The sequence below is a fragment of the Pristis pectinata genome, chromosome 19 (genome assembly GCF_009764475.1).
Source record: "Pristis pectinata isolate sPriPec2 chromosome 19, sPriPec2.1.pri, whole genome shotgun sequence".
Taxonomy (NCBI): Eukaryota; Metazoa; Chordata; class Chondrichthyes; order Rhinopristiformes; family Pristidae; genus Pristis; species Pristis pectinata.
In genome coordinates, this window is record NC_067423.1 from 36,097,898 (window position 1) to 36,115,485 (window position 17,588).

At 42.8% G+C, this 17,588-nt stretch overlaps 1 protein-coding gene across 1 annotated transcript in view; it reads left to right on the plus strand.

Moving 5' to 3' along the window:
* LOC127580441 (phosphatidylinositol 3-kinase C2 domain-containing subunit gamma-like) overlaps window positions 1-17,588 on the plus strand; it is a 149,003-nt gene that overhangs the window by 59,934 nt on the left and 71,481 nt on the right. The window contains 3 exon segments of the mRNA XM_052033916.1: window positions 1,279-1,470; window positions 9,819-9,912; window positions 13,240-13,334. Of these exon segments, the coding sequence (XP_051889876.1) occupies window positions 1,279-1,470; window positions 9,819-9,912; window positions 13,240-13,334 (381 nt within the window).

The window sequence follows — 17,588 nt, forward strand, 5'->3', positions numbered from 1 at the left end:
GGGAGGGGACAGGAAAGGTGAGCCAAGGGAGAAGAAACGCAGGTAGATGGGTATGTGAGTGATGGGCAGTTGGAACCAGGTTGGGGAGGAGAATGAGTCTTGGTAGTGAGGGGCAGAGGGACGGAAAAGCTGAACAAAGGGAGAGTGCACCTGGGTGGACAGGTATAAGTGGGAAAAGAACACCTGGGGGAGCGGGTTACCTGAAATTGGAAAACTCAATATTCATACCATTGGGCTGTAGGCTACCCAAGCGGAATGTGAGGTGTTGTTTGCATTTGGCCTCACTGTGGCAGTGGAGGAGGCTGAGGACAGACAGGCTGGTGTAGGACTGGGAAGGGGAGTTGAAATCACATGCAACTGGAAGCTGAAGGTGGCCATTGCAGACAGAATGCGAGTGCTCCGTAAAAGGGTCGCCAAGTCTATGCTTGGTCTCACTGGTGTAGAGGAGGCCACATCATAAGCTCTGAATGCAATTGATGGAGGAGGTGCATGTGAATCTCTGCCTCACCTGGAAGGGTTGTTCAGGTCCCTGGATGGTGGTGAGGGAGGAGGAGGAGGTGGTGAGAGGGACAAGTGTTGCACCTCCTCCAGTTGCAGGGGGAAGTTACAGGGGATGGGGAGGGGTGAGTGCAAAGTGATGAGTGGACAAGGGAGTTACAGAGAGTGTGGTCCCTGCAGAAAGCAGGAAGTGGGGACGATGTAGCTGGTAGTGGGATCCCATTAGAGCTGGCATCTTTGTTGCATTTCACTCTGGAAAAAGATTATTTTTTTTCAAAACACCTGCAAAACCACAGCATTTTGGGATTAAAATTCTCGACAGTTGTCCATTATTTTTAATGTATTATCATTTTGCTCTTGGATGAATAAAATAGCTTCTCTTTATGTGGTCTTCCCAGCACCGTGATTTCTGACATTTATCTCTCCATCCTGAGTCTTAATCCAAGTCCTCTTGTGTTCTCTCAACATTACAAAGCGATGCTCAAATCCTGTGCCAAATATTTCCAGCAAGCTATCAAACAATGTCATGATGCCATATCCCAGTCATTTTGATATTAATTGAGCTTGACTTTGGAACTTTATGTGGGAGGTGATTGGGAGTCTGTTTGAGAAAAATGAAATTTAGGCAACTGCTTGTACAGAAAGATGATTAAGACCTGAGTTACGTTGTCAGAGAATATTTAGACCTGTCATCCCTAACTTGAAGTTTACCATTAGTGGAAAATTAGTCCTCCTCTGGTCAATATCTGAACATTTTGAACCTCACTTTGTGTTTTACAGGATTGAAGAAGATGAGAAAAACTTGCTCTGGGCAAAACGTTCATTCTGTAACAGCTCAAACTGCTTCCTTCCTCTCTTACTGGGCAGCGGGCTCAGCAGGGACTTGGCTTCTCTGCCTGAGATCTATGCAGTGCTTAAGAGGTGGAGCTTTTCAGAAAACCCTTTGGATTTACTGGGACTTCTACTTTCAAGGTAGGAGTCTGGTGTATTTCTCTCCCTTTATGTTAACATTTTACATAACCACTTGTCTTTGTTTAAAACAAATTGTTCCTGCAGATTATCTTTACCAGTTTTATGCTTGGGGTAACGTAATCTTGTGGTACTGTAATTCATTTGATTGGACCAAACCATACTAACTTTGTCTGGTTGCTCCAAATAGAACTAATCATGCTCAATTGTTAAGCTGCAGTCCTAGATTTCCATGCACACACACTCAATTATACAAGTCCAGCAAGTATTGATTGAGTTAGGGAGCTAAATCTGTCACTTTGCCCAATACTGGTCACCACTTGAAGTCCAGTGGCAGGTTTGTGCTGCAGGATGATCTCCCAGACCCCGTTTCTGATGAGACAGTGCAAAGTTTGCAACCCTTTTGATTTCAATGGAATTTATAAGGCAAACATATATGTGGGAAAGGGAAATATTTAAAATTGCCTTACTGAAGTCCGCATAGACAACATCTACTGCCCTGTCTTTATTAATCTTCTTAGTTACCTTGTCAAAAAACTCAGTCAAATTAGTAAGACATGATTTCCCCCACCCAAAGCATACTGACTATCCCCGATCAGCCCCTGCCTTTCCAAATGTACATAAAACCTATCCCTTAGGATCTTGACCAATAATTTCCCTACTACTGACAAAAGGTTGACTGGCCTGTGGTTACCTGGCTTTTCCCTGTTGCCCCGCTTAAATAAAGGAAAAACATTAGCTGTTCTCCAGTCTTCTGGTACCTCACTTGTGGCTAACATAGATGTAAAAATCTCCGTTAAGGCCCCAGCTATCTCCTCCCTCACTTGCCATAGTAACTGGAATAGAATCTCATCCTGCCCTGGGGATTTATAAACCCTTATGTGTCCCATGACATCCAACCCCTCCTTCTTCTTAATACAGACCTGCTCCAGATTATCCACATGCCCTCACCATGAGCTCACCATCTTCTATGTCCTTCTCCTTGGTGAATTCAGATGAAAAGTGTTTATTTAGGACCTTTCCCACATTCCCTGGCTCCACAGATAGATAATCCCTTTGGTCACAAGGGGGACCTACTTTTTCCCTGGCTCCCCTCTTACTCCTGATATACTATAGAATGTCTCACTCTTCCTCGTCAAGGATATCTCAAGACCCCTTTTTGCCCTCCTGATTTCATTCTTAAGTTCTCTCCTACTCATTCTCTATTCATCAAGAGACTCCCACAGTCCCATTTGCCTTTAGCTGCTGTATATTTCTTTCTTTTTCCTGTTCAAATTTTCAATATCCTTTGACATCTGAGCTTCCCTAATCTTGCCACCTTTGCCTTTCACCCTTCCGAACTCTTACTAACTCTTCTGAAAGCTGTTGTTTTACCCAGAAGCATCTGCTCCCAATCTACTTCTACCAGGTCCTCTCTTACACTGCTGAAATCAGCCTTCCCCCGATTCAAGAATTTATCTTGAGGACCAAACATCCCTTTCCATAACTACCTTAAAACTTATAGAATTATTCCAAAAGTGTTCCCTCAACGACACTTCCACCACCTTCCGAGCTTCATTTCCGAAGATATGAAGCCAAGTATTTCCCCCTCTCCAGTTGGACTCTCTACATATTGTCTCAAAAATCTTTCTTGGATGTACTTAAATTCTGCCCCACCTACCCCTTGCACTAAGGCAATCCCAGTCAACATTGGAAAAGTCAAAATCCTTCATTACTATAACCCTACTACTCTTACACCTTCCTGCAATTTGCTTACACAATCGTTCCTCTAATCCCTGGTAACTATTGGGAGACCTACAGTATAACCAATGAGGAGTAAGTTCTTAACCAGAACACCAAGATCTGTACATATCAGCAACAGGAGATTTTAAGACACATTCCTCTTGGTCTTTTTGACTCCTTTATAAGATCCTCTCTATTCACACTTCTACCATGGTACACTCCTTTAAAGACAACTCTCAATGTTTTATGCTGAAGGGATTATTAACCTTGTCCATTCAATTTATTTTCATAATTTAATCCTTTTAATTTAGTTTATCATCATACTCAAGACAAATAAACTCGCACTGTGCTGCAGCAGAATACATACTTTTGTGAATTTCTGAACTGTTGCTGACAGGATAACACACCATCACCAACAGTTACGAACATCAGAGTGGGAGGTGGTTTCAGTAAACAGCCACACAGCTCTAAGAATGCAGAATAAAATGGTATCCTCTTTCCACATTCCTGTGAATGGAACTTTAAGAAATCAGTCGCCACAGGCTAATCAATTTCAGGCAATGTTCTACAATCAAAGCGTTTTTTCCAACACTGCTCCCCTGTTGTCTCTAGTTTGGAAGAAAAACTGGCTTGCATACAAATTTGTAACCACACCAAGAAGAACAGGTTCAACACTTGACAGACGCAACCTAACTTATCCATTACAGAGCTCCTTGCCAACAAAACCAGCTGCTTAGATGCAATGCAGAGGAAAGAGGAACTGGTGTGGTTCAGGATGAGAGCTTGCATGAAGATTAGATCATTTGTTTTAGAAATGAAGCAAAATAATATTTCAGTGAATGATAAAATAGGAGATGAAAGTATTCATTGAGGGAGAGAGCCTTACATTTTTTGCAAAATTAATCTCTATATGAATTGCTTTTGCAGTCTGAGGACCATATTTTGTCGGATACATTGATATTGATAATAGGGTAGAAAAATCTGCTTGTTAATTTGTGCCACATGACTGTACATGGAAAAGCAGAAAATTGCTCTGTGTCATGGCCTCTTCAACTGTTGATTTAGTGCAACTTCTGCAGAACTGCACAGAAAGATGCAAATGTGTGATTCCCCGACATTCAGGACAGAGTTGAGTGAATGAAGGACAGAATTCCAAAGTGTCACCACAACAATAAAGGGAATAATGCACAGGAATTTTGATGGAAACAGTATCCATCGAGGGATATCTTGGTAAAGGTAGGAGTGGTAGATCAAGACTACAGAGACCAAACAATGTACCAAGCAATAAGTGCAAAGCAATCATAAAGTCATACAGCACTGAAACACGCCCTTCAGCCCTTCGAGTCCAACCATTCAGCCCCCATTTACACCAATCTAACACAAACCCTGTTGTTCTCCCCACATTCCCATCAGTTTCCCCCCAGATTCTACCACTCATCAATACATCGGGGGAGGAGGGGGTGGGGAAGCAATTTACAGTGGTTAATTAACCTATCAACCTGCACACCTTCGGCATGTGGGAGGAAACTGGAGCACCTCGGGGAAACCCATGCAATCACGGCGAGAATGTGTAAACTCCACACATGCAGCACCGGAGGTCAGGATTGAACCAGGATCACTGGAGCTGTAAGGCTTCAGCTTTACTGACCGTGCCACTGCGCCACCCATCATCATAAGAACATCAGTAATGGAAGTAGGAGTATTCCACCCCTCATGCCTGCTCTACCAAGTCTGTTCTTTTCCCCAGGCATCACTTCCCTGCACTAACTCCATACCGTTTGTTTTCCTTGATATCTAAAAATCTATCAATCCCTGCACTAAACGTACTCAGAGCTTCCTTTGTCTCTGTATGAAGATATTTTTCCTCGTCTCAGTCCTGAATGGCTGACGCCTTATTTTGAGATTCTGACACCTGGTTCTCGACTTCCCAATTAGGGGAGAAATCCATTCCACATTTATCCTGTTGATCCTCTTTTGAATGTTATACTTTTCAATGAGACCAGTGCTTCTTTCTTCTAAACTCCAGAAAGTATAGGCCCAGTCTGATTTACCACTCCTCAGATGACACTCACTAACCCATGAACCAATCAAATAAGATGGGAAGGGAGTTAGGGAGCAGTGAATCAAATCGGAGGGCTCTTGGCGTGAAAGCAAATTTGTGCAAGGTGTGGTTCATGTAAAGCCAGATAGTTAAAGTTGTCAATTGGACCACGGTAACCTCAGGGACAATTAGCCATCCAAGCTGTGCTACCTGTATTCTTCTAATTACCCATGAGAATCAAATTACCATATCACTAACCCTCCCATTTAACAGCTGTCTGAAGTACTCTTATACATCTGGCTCATTTATACTTCAAAAGAAACCAGAAACATTGGATGACAGTAATCAAATCCCAGTGTAGACATCAATGTAGGTGTTTTTATTCCTACCAATGATTTGATGGCTATCAGTTTACAAATGTTGCTTTAATCAGCCACGCTAACCTAGGAGTCATGTGACCTCTGTGAATCATGTGCAATTGACCACTATTAATGCCTAACAGATATGTTCATAACCACAGAACAACTCGTTCATTACTTGTTTTGCCTGCACTGAGAGCAGCATAATTTCAGTTAGCTACGCTTGAGACAACTTACATTTTCTATTCTACACAATGAAAAGAATTACAAGCTAAGTGTTATATTGCACTACACACTGTTTAGTACAGTTTTTGGTCTCTGTATTTTTGACCCACCGTTCCTTCCTTTACCAAGATACCCCTCCAGCATTTACTGTTCTGATTGTGAAGTTCTGGGTGTGCCTTTTGACTGTGTCCCACAACGTGATCCAAACAGCGACAGCTACAGCTGTGATGGCTGGCAGCTGGAGACCTGTGCAGGATGTGCAAAGTCTATTTCATTTTGTGTACGAAGGATAGGAGGATAAAAAAAAAGGGATTATGTAGGATTAGTGTAAATAGATGGTTGATGGGTGTCGTGGACTTGCTGGGACGAAGGGCCTGTTTCTGTAATGTATCTTCCTATGACTTCATGTTGACTAATCCTGGTATGCCTGCATCAGTGTCATGCGGTAAATCTCCTGCTTTTCCATACACTGCACTGTATGAAGGACACGTAATCATTACTACCGAGTCTCTCACAGAATGCTGGGCTTGAGAGGGACCCTTATTTCTATCTGGAACTCTCCCAGCTTGGATTACTTCTTGGGCTGTCGATCCAAAAACGTACATTGTAACAGCTGAAGCATTCATGAAATGCAGTGGCACTCATAACCATGATCTCTGCTACCGTTTCCATTGGTTTGGCTCCAAAAATAACAATTGGATGGCGAACTCTGTATCAATCATAACTGTACCATTCTGTGCCACCACCGAAAGGGAGGCAGGCGAACTGTTCAATGTAGCTGCTTCATATGGTTTAAAAGATGCCTCACAGAGGTTCGTACCCTCAGGGTGGACAGGGGCATCTCCATCTCCCAGCTGATCATTTATCTAATTTGCCTTTCACTATCTCTGCACCCTCATTACACTGGCCTTTTACAACCACTATGTATTTGTCACAATATTTCCTTATTGAGTGTTTACCACCAGTGCCATTTATACTCGAGTGAGTATGCCTTTCTGATTGTAAGTTTGAGACTGATTCTTTCTCTATTAAGGGACAAGAAGTCATGAGCACACATATCCATTGGACATTATATTTCCTTAATATGAAGTATCAGGGTCTTGTGCACAGTCAGTATACACCTTGAAGGCATAAGGTAAATGGAAGAAAGGCATGAAGAGTTGAAGTGTTGACTTATACATACGAATTGAGCTGCACTCTCTTGAGAATAGAAGGTTGAGTGGGAGTCTGAAGTGGTAAAACAGTTCAGTGGGTTAAATACATAAAACTATTTCCTCCTGTGGAGAAGTCATAAACGAGGGACATAAAGTAAAAATTACAAGGTCATTAGAAAGTGATATCACAAAGCACTTCTTTACACAAAAGGTGGTACAGGTCTGAAATTGCCTGCTGCACAAAGGCTATGGATACTTGATTAATTTGAGCTTTTTAGCACTGAGACTAGCAGATTTTTGTTCTCATAGAGTCATAGAGCTGTACAGCATGAAAACAGGCCCTTTGACCCAACTCGTCCATGATGACCAAAATGTCTTCCTGAGCTGGTCCCATGTACCTACATTTGGCCCATATCCCTCGAAACCTTTCCTGTCCAAATGTATATTAAATGTTGTAATTGTTCCTACCTCCACCACTTCCCTGAGCAGCTTATTCTGCATACCCACCGCCCTCTGTGTGAAAACTGTGCCCCTCAGGTCCCCTTTAAACCTTTCCCCTTTCACCTTATACCTATGCCCTCTAGTTTTAGACCCCCAAACCCTGGGAAAAAGACCGTGACCATCCATGTTATCTGTGCCATGTTCTGTAAAATTATCAAAGAACAGGGTGCTTCAGAGGGCAAATTGAGTAGGAGATCAACCCTGAGCTAACTGAATGGCAGAAAAGGCTAAGAGGGCTGAAAGGCCTCCTCCTGTCCTGAAGTTCCATGCCTGTACAGACCTGTAAGACCTCAAGACTATTGGGTGTCCTCAATAATTCTACGAGTCAATGAAGACTGTGAATGAGGAGAATGATACTTCCCATGAGAATTCCTTCCGGTATTATAATCCCTTTGCCATCATGATATGTGCAAGAGTATTTGCATTAGCCTCCCTTTTGTTTCCTTGTTACATCCTCATTGATGTTCCTTTGCATGAGTGCAGCATTTTATCTTATAATTCCACATATTTAACAACTGCAATTGAATGTCATCTCTGTGCTAGTTACTGCTATTCATGCTTACTTTGGGGTTTCGCTTCTCAGCTTGAGGATATTTTCATTGCTCCCATGGACTCCATAAATTACTATGCAGATCACATCCAACTTCACAATGCCTGAAGCAAGTTTAAGGGTCAAAATGGATCAACCAGTTTCATTTTTTTCCAGCAAAAACTTCAATAGTAGAATGGGCTTCATGAATTTGCCGCTAAACCAGTGCTCAGTGGATATGCCAAGGCTACAAGCAGTATTGAATCATAGAAACTTTACGGGGCAGAAGGAGCAGTGTGGCCTCTCAGGCCTGAGCCATTCTTCAACCTAAATCCACCTTCCAGTATTGTCCATAACTTCCATCATAGCTCTTCAAGTACACATCCAAGTGCTGTTTAAATGTGATAAGGTTTTAGCCACCACCACCCCTTCAGGCAATATTCCAGATCACTGCTATCCCCTAAGTGAAAAAAAACTTTTCTTTATCTCCTTTCTTATCCTTCTACCTATTACTTTAAACCTATGACCTCTGTGCCAAAGGAAAGTGGTCCTTTCTACTTATCCTGTCGAAGTCTTTCATAATTTTATGTACATTAATAAAGTCTTCCCTTGGCCTCCTCTGTTCCAAAGAAAGTAAGTCTTGCTTGTACACTTTTTCCAATTAGCTACCATTTTCCAGTCCCAGGCCACACCTTTGTAAATCTACTCTGCACCCTCTCCAGCACACTCACATTGTTTATGTAGTGTAATGACTAAAACTGTATATAGTGATAAGGCTGTGACCTACCTCATACCGTATATAGTTACAAAGAAAACCCCCACTGCTCTTACATTCAACGTAACAAAGGAAACCACCCATATACCTTTTTAATTATCTTATTCATCTGTTCTACTTTCTGTGGGCAAACACTCCAAGGTCCTCTGCTCCTCCATACCACTCAATATCCTTCCATTAGTGTGCTTTACCTTTTCTTGTTGCACCTCGCCAGATACATTTCTCTGGATTAAATTCCATTTGCCGTCTCCCTGCCCAACTGATCAGGCCATCTACACCTTCCTGCAGTCTCATTGTCAACCACAAGGCCAATTTACATATAATTTGCAAACTTCTTTATCAGTGGCATCTAGAATTAGGTCTAAAACATTACTACATATTACGTAAAGCAAGAGACCGATCTCTGAGCTTTGTGGAACCACATTGGTAGCAGCCTTCCAACACAAGAAAATAATGACCTTTTACTGCCTGCCACTGAACCAGTTTTGGAACCAATTTTCCCCTCTCCCTCAGATCCCATGGGCATTGATTTCTTTGTCCACCCTATTTTCGAGGGCATTGATCCCAGTTCTGAAAAGGAGCGAACAGTTTGACCTGTACAGAGCCCACCTTCTCCAGAACCAGTCCCAATGCCCCAGGAGTTTAATTGATACATTAGTTAGTTTAAAAGAATTAAAAGATCGTTGCTGGATGTGTATCATAATTTGTTGTGGCTTGTTCATTCCAACTAATGAAAGCATTTCACATGAAATCGGCATAACCAAAATCCACCACACTGGCCATTTTGGTAGCAAGTCATTTTAAAACTTAAGCAAATAGGCACATGGACCCTCTTTAAAGGAACAGAAACTTGATACAAAAGAAGATTCCAAACTATCAGAATTGAATGGTTCAGATTTATTTTCAGAGTGCAATGTTTGTTATTTTTTAATTCATTCCCCGGTAAAGTTGGATTTGTTTGTAACATAATATTCTTTTTGGAACAGGGATAGAAGTGAGTTCACTCATTGTTGCTCATTCTACCTTCTGTTTTCCACTTGATAAGTTTTTCAGATCAAGAGCTTCGTCGGGCTGCAGTCCAGCAGATTGGAACCATTCTCAATGACGAATTGTTAGATTATCTGCCACAGTTGGTTCAGGTAAATAGCTTTTATAAAGTGTAGCATTATACACCAAATTAAAGCCAACCCTCACTCCTACAGCCTCCGGGGACCTGCAAAGTGAAACTTGTCTAATGAAAAACATTTTAGCTTATCTGCCAACTTAATAGAACTACTGTGGGAGATTTGTAATTGTGTAAAGACGTGGTTCAGAAAGGTGATCTGGAATGGAAACTTTGAAGTGCAACAAATCTAAAGCTATAGCCGTGAATTAATTAGTGGCTTGGTGACTCAGTCACTGCAGAGTGTTACTGAAGAATATGCACTCAAAGGCTGCACAGTTAACGTAACGCTATTACAGCGCCAGCGATAGGGGTTTCAATTCCCGCCGCTGTCTGTAAGGAGTTTGTGCGTTCTCCCCGTGACTGCATGAGTTTCCTCCGGGTGCTCTGGTTTCCTCCCTCATTCAAAAGACATACACATGAGTAGGTTAACAATTGGACGGCGCGGGCTCATTGGTCTGGAAGGGCCTGTTACCGTGCTGTATAAATAAAGTTAAAGTTAAAGTTAAAGAGGGAACCAGGTTCAATCTTTGATCCATTGATGGTACAGCAATCAAGCTGGTGCAGTTGATCTCCATGTGCCTCGGGCAAGGAGTGAGTAAACTGAAGCAAGGTTATAATGTACATGTGGGTTTTTATTCCACATGGTGCCAGGAATATGATGAATCAGGGAGACACAGAATGCACTTTATCTATTCTTCTCTCTCCATCCATTCTGCACATGTTTCATTGGAAAGTCGTGCACGTACATCACGCAGTTGCACCTTCTTATTCGTAGTTCCTTGGGATTGAGGATGACTTGCCTCCACTCCAGTTTTGTGAGTTCTGAGGTGGCTGATGAGGCCAGTGAGGGAACTGCAGACTCTTCCACAGATGGGGCACATAGTGACTGACAGGTGGGGAGGTGTGTAGTTTATGAGGTGGTCTGCTCCTCTTCACATTTACCCAGGACACTTAGTATCTAAGTAGAACACCGCTGTTTAGTATGCAATTTGCAGTTATCAATGTATTGGTATGAAGAATTGAACTGGAGAGATATGTACATACAAAGCTTTCACAGATATTAAAGTATCTTCCAGAAACACGATGAAAAAGATAAATTGACCAAAAGCAAAATAAAACTTCCATTTATCATATTTTAGACATGATTTTTGAGCACTGATGATATATTTACTGTATATATCATTGTTCATTCATCTAAATCCTGGAACTTCCTATCCAAAACATTGTGGGAGCGCCGACTCCGGAAGGACTGCAGGAATTCAAGAAGGCTGCTCACCACCACCACCACCACAAAGGACAATTAGGGTTAAGCAATAAATGCTGGTCTTGCCAGTGGTGAGTACTCAATAGTAAGGCTCCTTGATACGGGACTCCTGCACCCATGGGCCAGATGTACAACCTTAAAAATCATTTAGCTCCTGACATTCAGCAGCACACCATCAAACCAATGTTTACTGAAGCAGAGTTGAAATCAAGCTAGCATTAATAACCAAAATCCACCATCCAGGAAATGCAGAATGACAGCAAATCATCCAGTAGCCCTGGATGTTCAATAATAATACCATCTCTCAATACCTTGATACAAGCTGCCTCCAGTGTTGTTTTTAAGTTTGACGTTTTTAATTTGTTGACTGTCTGTATCAATACATGAGGTATTTATTAAAAATTTGCTGACTTCTGGATACACATACAATCTGGCAATCTTAACATCATGTTTCCTCAGAGGTACAAGTTATTAAATGCCTGCACTGCACATTATGTACAGTCACATACAATCTGCACTTGAGAGAGTTGGGGAAGGAGTATGCCACAAGAGGAATGAACCTTGCATTTAGGTTAGAAACCCTGATGTCAGTTTAAATTTGACAGACATGCAAATACACACTGGAGGGATGGGACCCCAAGGGTATTGCTGTTTTAGAATTTCACCCCAGGTAGGTTTTAATGATCAGTGGAGGTAGATTGGATTAGTTTATCATCATCACATGTACCGAGATACAGCAAAGAGCTTTTGTTTGCGTGCTATCCAGACAGATCATGCCATACGTAAGTACATTAAGGTAGTAAAAAGAAAAACAGAATGCAGAATATTGTAGAGACACAAGAGATTCTGCAGATGCTGGAAACTTGGAGCAACGCACACAAAATGCTAGAGGAACTCAACAGGTCAGGCAGCATCTGTGAAGGGAAATGAACAGTCAACATTTCGGGCTCTTTCTTTCCAGTCCTGATGAAGGGTCTCAACCCAAAATGTCAACTGTTCATTTCCCCCCATAGCTGCTGCCTGACCTGCTCAGCTCCTCTGGCATTTTGTGTGCGTTGCATGCAGAATATAGCGTTGCAGTTACAGAGGATGTGCAGTGCAGGTAGACAAAGAAAGTTCAAGGGCCACTAAGAGGTAGATTGAGACATCAAGAATTCATCTTTAGCATATGAGAGGTCCATTCAAGAGTCTAATGACAGTGGGATAGGAGCTGTCCTTGAGGCTGGTGGTACGTGCTTCCAGGCTTCTGTATCTTCTGCCCAAGAGGAGAAGGGAGAAGAGAGAACAACTAGGGTGGGAAGGGTTCTTGGCAGGCACAGTAGTGTAGCAATTAGCGTAACGCTATTACTGTGCCAGCGACCCGGGTTCAGTTCCCGCCACTGTCTGGAAGGAGTTTGTACGTTCTCCCCGTGTGTCTGCGTGGGTTTCCTCCTGGTGCTCCAATTTCCTCCCACATTCCAAAGGACGTACAGGCTAGGAAGTTGTTGGCGCCGGAAGCGTGCGACACTTGGGGCTGCCCCAGAACACCCTATGCAAAAAGATGCATTTCACTGTGTGTTTCAATGTACATGTGACTAACAAAGAGATCTTATCTTTTGCCGGCTGCTTTTCCTGAGGCAGCGGGAAGTTCAAAGGAGTCAATAGAGGGTTAGAGTGGAGGCTGGTTTGAGTGATGGACTGGGCTTACGTTCACAACTCTCTGCAGCTTCTTGTGGTCTTGGGCAGAGCAGTGCCTAAGTTGGGAATTATGAGCTCCTCTGACATCTTGAAAAGAGGTGAAGGTTGCTTTTGACAAACCTTGAGATGCCACATTTAAACATGTCAAACACAAATGAGCCTTCCCTTTGGTCCTGTGGCAAGCTGATCATAAATGTCAGTCAAAGGTTGAAATACAAGTCAGTAATCAAAATTGTAAAGATTTATAGAATAAATCATAAAATTTAATAATAATTGGGTTGTGTTAGTGACAAAAATTGAAAATGTAGACAGATAAATTTCCTGGAAGCCACTTTTAAAAGACCATTTTATTTTCAACAGGCAATAAAATATGAATGGCACCTTAGTAGCCCACTTGTGGAATTCTTACTGGATCGTTCTATCAGGAGTATACGAGTGGCTCATCAGTTGTATTGGTAAGTCCAAAGTTATCAACTTCTTCTCAGCAATGGTCAAGGACACCAAGAAAGCACAGCCCCCAGTGTTAAACTGGACAATGAAGTTCCCCTGGATCTTCAGTGATATTTTTCCCACTCTGGGACCTCTGCTTGGATGGCCCAGCCATAATCTCCACTGTGCTTTCTAGCTATTGAAAAACCTACCCAGCACACTAAGGGGAGGTCCTGTTCATCACTTAAGGTAAGGCCACTTCCTTACAGAGTGTTCTTATGGAGCCGCAAATAGTGCCTTCTCAAAAACCTGCCAGCCTGCTGTCTCTCTATTATCCCACCAGACCCCACAATCACCTGGTCTCCCCATCCCCAAGGGTGAAATTTGCAATTCATCTCAGGGCTGATGCAATCAAATTCATTGCCCCATCCTGAGCAGCGAGCCTCAGGTAGTTATAAAGCCATAGAGTCGTACATCACGGGATCTTCAGCTGACCAAGTCCAAGCACCCATTTACACTAATCCTACACTAATTCATTTTTATTCTCCCCACATTCCCATCGCCTCCCTCCCAATTCTACCTCTCACCTACCTATGAGGGGCGTTACAGTGGCCAATTAGTCCAGCAACCCTCACATGTTTGGGTTGTAGGAGGAAACTGGAGCACCCAGAGGACACCCATTTGGTCACAGAGAGAATTGAACCCTGATCACTGGAGCTGTGAGGTAGTAACTGTATGAGGTAGTAACTATGCCACTGTGCTGTAAGAAGTTAGGGGCAGCACCTGCAATTTATTTGAGATATTGAAACAAAGCCTAGCCTTTTCATAGGCTCAAGACTCTGAACAAGGCTATTAACCAGTCTATACCAGTGCTCCTGTCCATAGCTGTGATCTGAATTAGTTCAAACATTTCGCGCTCATTACCATGAGAAAGATCAAAACTCCCGACAGAAGCAGTTTCTTGAAAATGAGGGCCAGTGACAGTAAACCACAGGTTAGAGTTCAGCTGAGGTATTGCTGCCAATTCTGGCTACCACACATTTGAAAGGATTACCAAGAGACTGCAAAGACGATTTACTAGAACAATAGCGAGGTGATAGAGTTTAGATAAGTGGGGATACTTGAGAAAATAGAATTATTTGTTTTCCTCAGAGCTTAATGATTAAGAGGAGAATGAACAGACATGTTCAAAATTCTGAGGTACTTTGATGGAGTTAAACTTTCTCCACCATCATCGATATTGATAATGGAAACATTGACATCAATTGGTGAAATGGGCAGAAAAATGGCAGATAGAGTCTAATCCAGACAAATGTGAGACAATGCATTTTGGGTACATTAATGAGGCTGGGACATACACCATGAATGGTAGGGTTTTAGGGCGTATTGAGGAACAGAGGGATCTCAGTGTACAAATACGTAGAGCCTTGAAGGTGGCAATGCATGCAGACAACATGGTTAGGAAGGCATACAGGATACTGACCTTCATTAGTCAGGCCATTGAATACAGAAATAGGGAGGTGATGCAGCAACTTTAGAAAACCTTGGTCAGACCTCAGCTAGAATACAGTGCAGTTCTGGTCACCGAGAAACAGGAAGAATGAGATAGCGCTGGAGAGGGCGCAATGGAGGTTCACCAGGATGTTGCCTTGGATGGAGCAGTTCAGTTATGAGGAGAGACTGGAGAAGCTGGGTCTCTTCTCTCTGGAGCCAAGGAGGTTAAGAGGGGACATGATTAAGTTGTATAAAATTGTGAGGGCTGCAGGAAACTTTTCCCCATATCAGAGGTGGATAAAACTGGAGGACATAGGTTTAGGGTGAGGGGGAAGAGATTCAAAGGGGATGTGAGAGGGACCTTTTTCACCCAGAGAGTGGTGAGTACCTGGAATGCACTGCCTGAGGAGGTGGTTGAAGCTGGGTCGCTGACAGCGTTTAAGAAGTGTCTAGATGAACGCTTGAATTGCTGAGGCATGGAAGGCTGTGGACCAAGTGCTGAGTGATGGGGTTAATACAGAAAGGTGCCCACTGGTCGGTGTGGACGAGTTGGGCCTAATGGCCTGTTTCTGTTCCAAACGATTCTATGATTAGTTCCAAGACCACATAGGTTTAAGATAATTAGTACCAAAAAAGACTGATGGGAGTTCAGCTTAAATATTGAGTTACTATGATGACGTTGCATTGTGTTAGTGTTAGCAATTGTAACTTGCTTAAGATACTTGGATATATATTAAAAGAGAAAACAGAGGGTAGAGGAACTAATTGGATTGCTCTTTTGAAGACTCTGCACAGCCACAGTGGTGTAACTGGCTCTATCTGTGCTGCATAATTCTTTTATTCATAATTATACAAAGTTGTCACTTGTGCTAAAGCAAGTTTTCAAGCAAATTGAATGAGTTTATTTTGAATTCATTCAAGTAGATTGTTCCCCATTTCAGTCTGTACACCAGAAGTAAGAATGGGTAGTTTTGGCTATAACACTCCATTGAATGGTTTATCATTGTAATTGATTTGACATCAAGACAATCTGGGTCACACATGGTAGTGTAGCAGTTAGTGTAATGCTATTACAGCACCAGCAACCCGGGTTCAATTCCCACCCCTGTCTGTAAGGAGTTTCTGCGTTCTCCCCGTGTGTCTGCACGGGTTTCCTCCGGGTGCTCCGGTTTCCTCCCACACTCCAAAGCCCAAAGACATACAGGTTAGGAAGTTGTGGGCATGCTATTTTGGCACCAGAGGTGTGGCGACACTTGCAGGCTGCCCCCAGAACCCTTTACACAAAAGATGCATTTCACTGTGTGTTTCGATATACATGTGACTAATAAAGATATCTTATCTTACCTAACACTCCACTGCAATACGACGATCTATTCACCCACCTACAGAGCAAATGAAACAGTGAGGCTGATTCTTATTAGCAATTGTTTCTTACACACATCATTTGCATTTTGGCTGTTAGATGCCCTGGATTACTCACTGTGAATCTGCAGAAATAGCAGCCTGTATGTTCACAGCTAATGAGCTGTTTTGACGCGCATCTTTTATAAAGTTACTGTTTAAACCTGCTCCTATACTGCGTTCGATCATACACACCAGCAGAGTTAGTGGGCAGGATGCTGGAATGGGAAGCTGCCTCAGAAAGGATGTCTTCTGGCCCTTTCTCAGGAACCCAATGTAAAACCCAAAAAGGCCACCAAATGCACAGACTCAGTGCCAGTGTCCAGTGTCCAGTGGTCCAGTTCTCATTGGGTCTGGGAACATTGCCTGTGCCCAGCCCCAACGAGAACTGGCTCTTGAATTATCTGCATCATGATAATCAATTCCACAGAATTGACACAATCAAACACCCTTTTCCATCACTGCAGGGAAAAATGATGTCCAATCCAAGACAGTCATGAGGCTTAAGAGAGGAATTTCTTATCTGGACTTCCTTCCAGCACCCAAACTGCATGTGGATGACACACCCAGCTTACCCATTGACACCAGGGGTCAGGGACATATGTCATTGCAGATGCATTAGTAAGGTTTGGCTGGACTGGGCCACCAATGGCTAATGAGGATTGATGCCTGTTCTACCTCTCCTCTAGTTTTCACTTGTTTCGAAGTTTATGGAAGACATGAACAAAAGTAGTTCTTCTGTATCACCCCATTTATCCGATCAATTAATACTATCATCCAAACTTAAAGCTCCCCGGGAGCATTTTCTCAATGTGGGCTGTGATGGAACCACCCCAAGGACTGAGTGGATGATTATGTGAATGTCGGTGGAATTTCAGATGATACAGAGAAAAAGAAACTTTTTTCCTGGCTGCTCCAATCTTGTCTTGCTTTGCAGCAACTGTATTGCTCATTTACCACATAAAACTACCTTCCAGATCAGCGCACAGCCAGCAGAATGTGACAGCAGGCTTGGGGTAGCTTTGAAAATTAGAACAGTTTAGAAAATCCATCCTGTCAAATCCAAGTCCAGATAACTGAGAAGCAGCTTCATGGCGACTAGTTCTGTAACAAAGGGAGTGAAGCGAAGTGCGATTCTGTGAGACCCCATCCCTCAGTACCAATACTGTGCCTACTGCAGGCTGCAATTGGCAAACTGGTGCTTTACACTCAGAAAACTCAGGTCTATTTGCTCCATTGGCTTTCAAGCTTTGCACCAGCCTGTAACAGATCCCCAAACAGTGAAAATGTATTTTATTTGTATGCTGGCAAAGGTCACAGTTGCTGTTTAATCAGCTTGTTTATATTCTGCAGCGACTGGAGTGCTGGGGAAACAACCACGCATG